Source organism: Candoia aspera, chromosome 2 (assembly GCF_035149785.1).
Source record: "Candoia aspera isolate rCanAsp1 chromosome 2, rCanAsp1.hap2, whole genome shotgun sequence".
Lineage (NCBI taxonomy): Eukaryota > Metazoa > Chordata > Lepidosauria > Squamata > Boidae > Candoia > Candoia aspera.
The window spans coordinates 241,900,481-241,909,562 of NC_086154.1; the positions used below are offsets into that span (position 1 = coordinate 241,900,481).

General features: G+C 35.7%; 1 protein-coding gene across 1 annotated transcript; it reads right to left on the reverse strand.

Annotated features, from left to right (window-relative positions):
• Positions 1-6,388: 6,388 nt before the first annotated feature.
• On the reverse strand, positions 6,389-7,036 carry HSPB3 (heat shock protein family B (small) member 3). Its single transcript, XM_063296751.1, has one exon. It carries the CDS (start codon positions 7,013-7,015, stop codon positions 6,569-6,571), a length of 447 nt encoding a protein of 148 aa, XP_063152821.1. The 5' UTR covers positions 7,016-7,036; the 3' UTR covers positions 6,389-6,568.
• Positions 7,037-9,082: the final 2,046 nt, after the last annotated feature.

The window sequence follows — 9,082 nt, forward strand, 5'->3', positions numbered from 1 at the left end:
TGTTTAAGGGCTAAAAGGTAATAACTATATGGAGAGTATTTTTCTTAAATTGAAAACGATGGAGTCACAAGTTTGCTTTTCTGTGATGAAAGCAATAGTGTATGTGTGTGTGGGGGGAGGAATTGATTCGATTTGTAGAAATTAAAAATTTCCACAGAAGAGTTGAAGCTCAAAATTTGCTCAAGGAGTAGCACTTTTTAATGAAATCATTGCCTAACTTTATTATGGAATAAGATTTTTTACTCTGAAGGACATTGTATAATTGTGGATTTAAAAACAGAGAATGCCTGATGGTTTGAATAAATTTTTATGGCCAAACCAAAGAAAAGTTATATTTGACATAACTGTTTTGCTTATGTTGAAATTGATTATAATAGCCGTTTTTTCCTATTTGTGATAATGATTTTCATCAGGACCAGGCTAAAAACTTTCTCCCCTGTGTATTTTCACTGTATGTATTCTTCCATTTCCCACAGTACATTTTTAATTCTAGCCATAGGTTTTAGAATTTTGAAGTGATGATAACAGAACATCCCCATGGAAACCCAATATATAAGTTCCACAGATACTATTCCAGACTGATTTCTGTTGGGATTTTCCTATCATGTACATTGTTTTGGTTTAGGGTTAAGAAATGGAAGTATGTTGGCAGTTCTCATAAGTTTTCTAGAATGAACTATATAAAGTTGAAATCCAGTTATCCAGAGCAAACAGAAAATATCTCTGTTCTAATATGAGAGGTGGGACAGTGGGTTAATTTATCATCTTTGGTTAACATGCTGTTAATACTACATTTTCTAGTCAATGATTATTTAGCCCAAACAACTGTGGTGACCTGTTGAAAACAAAAAATGAACATGTACTTCATTTTTTTTGTTTACAACTTCTAAAAATTTGTTACAATAGCAGTACTTGCAAAATAAATTTGGTTTCATAACATATTTTGTAGAGTTTATTTTAAAGTAAGAGATATTGGTAAAATCGGACAATCTGACTTGTGATGCATGAGAAAAACAGTTGCATCCATAGTGCTGAAGTCAAATAAACTGCATAATAAGTGATAGTGAACCTTGACTGTGTAAAAATTGTGTCCATATTGGCTGATTGTGGCACAAATGATACTGCAACAAAATGTACTAAACCAAAATAATCATTAGTATATTATACAACAAGTTCATTTGAGTTATATTTCAGTAGCATTGTTAACATACCTGGAAATGCAGTTAGGTACATGACATATAGATTCAATTAGTGCTGCGTCTATAGTTATATCAAATCCAGACAATTCAAACGACTGGGCTTCAAAGAACTAAACAACTGGTTTTGGATTTCAAGACCACAGTAAGCTTCCGTAACTCAAACAATTTCTGTGTATAATTCACAATCAGTTCTGAGGATATGGCTTTGAAAAAAAATGAGATATGGCATTTCGGTCTGCTACTTACAGAATGAAATGAAATAAAAGAAAAAAGAAACTATGTTCAAGTATTGATTAAGGAGGAAACATAGATTATGAGAAAGTTCCATAGATTTAGAGCCAAAGATAGTCCTTCAAATAGTAGGTTGGATCTTAGTTTGGGTCTATGTTCAGTAAATATTGATTAATGATGGAGTTGAGCCTCTGTTTGGAATATGCATTTGGCATGATCGTACCACATGACTGTAATCAAACCAGTCACTCTCAAAATAATTCCCAGCAGGATATAAATGCTCCTCACATATCTTTCACCCAACCTGGCTGTCACTATGGATGTCTTTCCTCCCATTGGGGCTGAAAAAGCTGCTACTGCAGTGCGCAAAGCTAGAGGACACCCATTCTCTTTCTCAGCCTGCTTTCCTTCTATATTGCCACCAGGCTGGATGAAGGAGTTGGAAAAGAGAACTGGACGGAGCTCCTGATCTCATCATCTTCCTAGAGAGGGCATAAAGAAGGCCAAGTGTTTAAATAGGATTCACAAGGAACTGAGATATTTTACAATTGTTTTAGAAAATGAATGAGCTGTGGGTTTTTTTAATGGAATTAGGCAGTATATGAAATACACTTTTGTGAATGAAAATGTATATTGTTGCATTAAATTAATTATGCTTGGGGGAAAAGATTACATTAACCTAAAGAGCTCACTTCTAAAATCTCAGATTTTGTTGCAAACAAATTCCCAACAGAATTCCATTAAATCCTTTTCAGATGAAAAATAGTGGAAAAACATACAGTCAAATTTCTGAAGAGAGCACTATTACAAGGAAGGTAACAAACCATTTTTAAAATCTTTTTCTTTTCCTTTAAATCACTCTTTAGTTCCGCTATTATTGTTGATTTCACTAATTTCTTTCTACTGCATGTTAAGTTATTTGTTGAATGAAATATGTACACATGTCAGTCAAAGACCATGATAAAGGTTTACCTAATTTTGAATGAATGGATCATGTTCCCCGGGGAACTGAGAACAGTTCTTTTTTAAATAGGCAAGTATCACCGTTAGTTTTTAAAAAATGTTTCACTATGAAAATGTTGAAAAAATTGCTTATCTAAAAATCTGGAAGCTAAAACTTATGTATAGAAAATGTTAAAAGGTGTTTTTTAAAATGCCAATCAGATTAATATGTGCATTTCTTATATAGAACCAGTTTAATTTCACATGTGAATCAAATAGAATTGGTTTATTGAATCATCTGGTGTTTCCAGTTAAAAGTCATATTTATGGAATGAATTTTTCTTCTGAGAAAAAAAATTCTGCTGTCAGTATTGGTGTCAGTCTTCCTGAGTTAATTAAGGATCTATTTTTGTCCCTCTCTGTAGAACTTGCTCTACCAATTGGTTTGAAACTACTGTGTAAGACTTAGAATTGTGGGCACGAAACTCCTGTTGTGACTTCCAAATTATTTGGGCTCTTTGGAGTATTCTTCCTTTATGTTAAAAAATAAATTGTGTTTCCCCTGAATTACCACTTACAGTACGAACTTTTGAAAATGTTAATACTGTTCTGCAGTTGCCTTTGACTTCCCCTTTTCTCTAATAACTTACCCCAACTAAAAAAGTTATTTTCTGAAGAAAAGGAAAGTAAGAGGACTTCTTCCATATAGAAGAAAGTCTCTCTTTGATTTCAGATGATATGTGGATCTTTTCTTAAGATAAATACATTAAAATCCAAAGCAAAAGGGTATGCAATTTTCTACACACTTATTTTCTTGCAGACATTACAGCATGCATAGCATTGTTTTGGAGACTATATTCGAAGACAGTTTGATCAAATCTCTAAATCAAAATAACTTTCTGAATCAATTTGGAAACTGAAGTTGAATCATCAAATCCATTTAATTTTCTGAATTGAGTTAAATGGTTGAATTGTATTGAATTGGGTGCTCTTATGGAAGTAATTATTTGAATTGATGATATAAAAAAATCACCCATTTGAATAGGATTGGAGCTGATCTGCTCATTCATAATAAACTTGATTTTCTCTGGATGGTTTGAACTGGTGTTTCACTGTTCATAGTTCATAAAGTTTACATTTTTAAAGAGGATAATAATAGATGCAAGATGAACTTTGGGGACAGAGAACATTAGTTTCAGACTGGGAAATAATCTTATACCTATAAGGACCGGTTTTTGTGATTTCTTCAACTTACACAAATCTGTTTTTAATTTCTTTAATGAAATATGTATTTTATTTATTCCCAAAGCACTTGAAGAAAGTTAACATGCAGTTTCAAAAGTATATTTCTCTGTCAGATTATGGCAGGTGGCAGCTGTCATGAAGAAGGCCTTTGTGTAGATTAACACTGTGTGCCAATTATACTCTGAACCGGGGAGACCTCAGGACAGTTACTTATGCTTTGGTCACCTTATGTATGGACTATTGTAATGCAGTCTACTTGGGGCTGTCTTTGAAGACTACATGGAAGCTGCAGCTTGTCCACATTGCAGCAGCACAGGCAGTTATGGGCAAACCATATTATGGGCAAACCATACCAGTTATGGGCAAACTATACCAGTAGGCTTCTGAATGCAATTCAAGGTGCTGGTTATCACCCTGAGGGCTTGGCTATCTGAGAAACAATCCAGCTCCCTAATGTTTGCCCATCTTGTTTCATCCAACAGAGATCGCATGCTCAAAAGTCCCATCAATTAAACAGTGTTGTCTGATGGGACCCAGGAAGCAAGCCTTGTCTGTTGTGGTACCTGCCCTCTGGAACAGCATCCCTGCAGAAATTCTAGTGTCCCAACCCTGGACATATTCATATGGGATTTTAAGGCTCTTAAGGCCTGATCCTTCCTCCAGGGTTAGAGTTAGGATAGGGTGGCGAGAACGCTGTATGTTTGAGAAGGTGTTAGTTTTACTCTTTCTAGGTATCTACTATTTTATTTTCTCATTATTATTGTTGATTTGTTTTTAATATTGTATGCCACCCAGAGTCACTATGGAGCAAGTGATTTGATTTGATCCCTATAATATTCATTCTATGAGACTGTAATGAATTACAGAAATAATCACAATGTACAGCAAATAGAATACAGAAATAAAATACCAGCAGAATATTAGACTCGTAATAAAATCAGAAGAAAAAATGAACTATAAATAATACAATATTTTTTCTTGTTTCATCAATAACTATCTTACTATCATTCGGAGTCTTGAAGTTGGGCATCTTTGTAAATAAATACATCATTCAATTACAAAAATATTGCTGCGCATGTAGTAGGTTTGCCCTTGGCAACATTCAGAAACACAAGCCTTATTTCTAAACATAAATTCTGCATCATTTTCACAACAATATTGTATCTGTTATAATAATTAATATTTATTAGCAGATTATATGTTTATGTATGTCCAAATAGCCATAGATTATTTTTAAAAGCAGATTTAGAAACAAGGAATTTAAAGATGATATTAATATAAAGATGATAATGATAATGGTGATGATAATGGTGATGATGATGCGTCATTTTCCATATTGGCTTGGGCTTATCTTTTTCTAACACACCGGTGTGCTTTCTCCTCTTACATGGTTTCTAGAATCTAAATACACTTCTGTCATCCTAAGCATACATCTGGAACATCATGTGTAAGTATGTAAGTGAAGTGGGGGATACATATGAAATGGTTCTTAAGCAATTGTAAATTTAACTTTCTTTTGGCCAGATCTAGCCAATGATACTCATATGGCAGAAGACATTCCTATTTGTACGTCATTCCACTGAAATATAACCTGTGGAAGTGCTAGGTGGAAATGGTGGGAGGCCTTTAATGAATGATCACATTGCTGGTATTGCCCATTTAAAACAAACTTCCAGTCAGCCCTGTATCTATACCAGTCTTTCCCAACTTTTTGACCCTGGAGGAACCCTTTAAATATTTTTCAGGCCTTGGGGAACCCCTGCATATTCAGGCTCAAATATAGGCCAGAAGTTACAAAATTATTATATTTGTTTCCTGTGTATATAGACATTAACAGTGTTCTTAAACTAAAAATAAAGAATGAAACTTACCTCTTTAATGTGAAATTGCCTGAATTTGAAATAATTTTTTAAATAAATTGTGATCTCCCAGGGAACCCCAGTGACCTCTTGCGGAGTCCTATGGATCCACGGAACCCTGGTTGAGAAACCCAGATCTATACTGATCATCTCTAGGATGAGGAACTGTGGATTTTAGGACTCTTGAACAGTCTTTTTTTCCTTTCCATTCTCCCAGGAGATCATCTAACAGACTATAGCTGGTGTCGGTAGAACTCTTTGATCGGTGTTTCTAGATCAGGACCTGGTCTTTTAAAAATATTTTAAAACATAGATAAATCAACAGCAACTTTGTTCTGTCTTTCAAAGTGTCCAAATATGTCCATAATGAAAGCCTGTATTTAGCTTGGATCTTTTTCCAAATTCTTTGACTATACTTAGAATGGCAATCATACTTACCATAACTACACTTGAAAGAAGGCAGTCTGATTTAAACAGCTGTTACTCTACCAAAAGCAGAATAGCCAAGTATTTAAAGAAAGACATACAAAAAATCTTTGTTGGAAACAATAATCTCTTTGAAGACGAATTTTTACATGCAATAAATAATCAGCATCTGCATATATTTGGGACTGTTTAGCATCGTTTAGATTGGCAGCCATGTCTCTTCAGGAGTATGAACTGCTTTACAGCAAAGCTTATACAGCAGACCATTTAATTAAAGCCTTTTAATTAAACCATTTTAATTTTAAACCATTTAATTAACACCTAAAAGTAACTTTTTCCTTCAGTATAAAGCCTTTAGCTGTTAAATGCAACCTCCCATTTCCTTTCTCTTTTGTAGATCCTTTCATATCCTTTCGTATGTTCTTTTTATATCTATTCTGTTTCCTTTCAAGCCTTCTCTCTCTATTCTCCTAAGAATGTCTGGCTGTACACATGCAGCTGTAAGGAGAAAAATATTGTGTCTCACATCACACAAACAAGCTCATCAAACAGTTTCTTCAACAAACTGAATAAAGTATATGAAAGCTTGCCTTAAACCCAAATCTGCATGCTTGACATCACAAGGAGGAATAATATTTGTCTCACCAGTAACAGGAAGTCAAGAATTTATTTACTGCCAAATGTCTTAGTTTCAATAACCAAAATGCCATCATGACAGAAGAGAGCACTCAGATCTTTCATTTCAACTCCCTCTGGCAATTTATATTGCCTAGTAAAGCTTCTGGCTATAAAGCCCTGTTCATCCATCCTGGGTCCATGCTGAGCTTTGATTAGCAGCCAGCCTTCAAAAATTTGAATGATGACATCTTCAGGACGAAACTGAACTACGTCTAGTAGGGCTTGAAATTTGGGATTTGCTTCATCTGTGCTTTTCTGCTCTGTTTCAGCCACACTCTTGGATGCATGTATATTTCTTGTCTGTGCAGGCTCTGCTGGACTTGGCAAAGCAAACAGAGAGTGGTTTAATTTGCAGGCTTCCAAATCTTGATCAGCAAAATGCTCTTGATACCGTATTGGAGTTTCCACCTGATGGCGTATAACAACTCTCTCCATTGGTGAAATAATACTGATAACCTCCTGAAACACAACGGAGTACTGAGATAATATCCTCTTTCTAGTTGTTTCTCCTCTTGCGTCCTAGTTGATCAGCCGAGGAAGCTTCATATTTTTAGCTCTGTCAGAGCTTATCACTTCCTTGGGTGTGACTAAAATCCCTGTCATACACTACATCTTTGGACATGTTGACAATTGAGTGCTATTTATAGAAGTTTTAGTTGGAACTACTGTAAGAGGTCTTTTTTTTCAGTAGATGGCATTCATATGATAGTATTGTTGTTGTTACAAATATGCATAATTATACTACCTTTTTTCTAAAAGCTCCATGCAATATACATAGCAATCTTCTCTGCAACCTTCCCTGCCCCCCCCGCCCCCCCCGCATTTTATGGGTAGGTTGGACTGAGGGATTGCGACTGGCCCAAAATCATTCAGAAGCTTTCATGATTGTGCCTTGACTTGAAGCTGGATCTCCTCAGACATAATGTGAGACTTTTACTGCTTCGTTATTCTGGCATGATTTATCGATATAGTAAATGCAAATTGTTGAATTGTAAATTCAATTTGTTGAGTAGTAATGATAAAATTATTGCTTACTTTAGCTGAACTTGCTGTAGCCTCCCAAAGATGGAGAAGTGACTTGTAAAGAATAATATAATGAATAAAGCTGTGCAGATTTAAAAAATTGATTCATAAAATCATAGGTTTGGAAGGAACCTCGGAGGTCTTCTAGTCCAATTTCCTGCCCAGGACAGGAATCTCCAGATCATCCCAGACAAAGAGCTGTCCACACTTTGTCTGAAAACCTCACAATGATGAAGCACCTAAGACTCTAGGAGACAGGCTGTTCTACTCCTTAGTATTTTCATGGTCAGGAAATGGCGCATTTTGAGTTTGGATCTCTCTCTGTAAAGCTTCAACCACTGATTCTTGTACTACCCTTTGTTGTTGTTGTTAGTTGCGGTCGAATTGTTTATGACTCATGGCGACCCTATGTATAACAGAATGAAATGCTGTATGGTCTTGTGCCATATGCTTGACTGTTCCAATGTTTGCATCCATTGTTGCTGTAACTGTATCAATCCATCGCATTGAAGGTCTTCTTTTCCACTGGCCCTTGAATTTACCAAACATGATGTCCTTTTCAAGTGATCGGTCTTTCCTGATGATGTGCCCAAAGCATGAGAGTCTAAGCCTAGTTGTCTTCGCCTCTAGGAAACATTCTGGTGGTATTTCTTCTAAAACTGATTTGTTTGTTCTTCTGGCAGTCCATGGTATTTTCAATAATCTTCGCCAACATCACAATTCGAATGCATCAATTCTTCTTCTATCTTCCTTTTTTAATGTCCAACTTTCACAGGCATATGTGGCAATTGAGAAGACCACGGCGTGAGTCAGATGCACCTTTGTTTTTAAACTGACGTCTTTACTTCTGAAAACTTTAAATAGGTCTTTGATGGCAGATTTTCCCAGCGTGATACGTCATTTGATTTCTTGATTACTACTTCCCTTGGCATTGACGGTTCATCCGAGTAGAATGAAATTGTTGACGACTTCAATTTCTTCTTCATTTATTGTGACTTTGTTTATTGGTCCATTTGTAAGAATCATTGTCTTCTTCACATTCAGGTGTAGCCCGTATTGCTGACTACAATCTTTGATTTTCATCAGCAAGTACTTCAAGTCTTCTTCATTTCCAGCAAGCAAAGTTGTATCATCTGCATATCGCAGGTTGTTAATGAGTCTTCCACCAATTCTGATACCACGTTCCTCTTCGTACATTCCTGCTTCTCGAATTATTTGTTCAGCGTACATATTGAATAAGCAGGGTGAACGTACACTACCTTGCCGCACACCTTTTCCAATTTCGAACCACTCAGTATCACCGTTTTCTGTTCTAACGACTGCTTCTTGATCTTAGGCACTGTGAATAAATCCACACCTTCTTCCCTGTGACAGCCCGTCAGGTATTAGAAGATTACTATCATGTCCCCCCTTTGCCTTCTTTTTTTTTTGCCTAAACATACCCAATGGTTCTTTTCAAATTCTTCATAAAATTTAGCC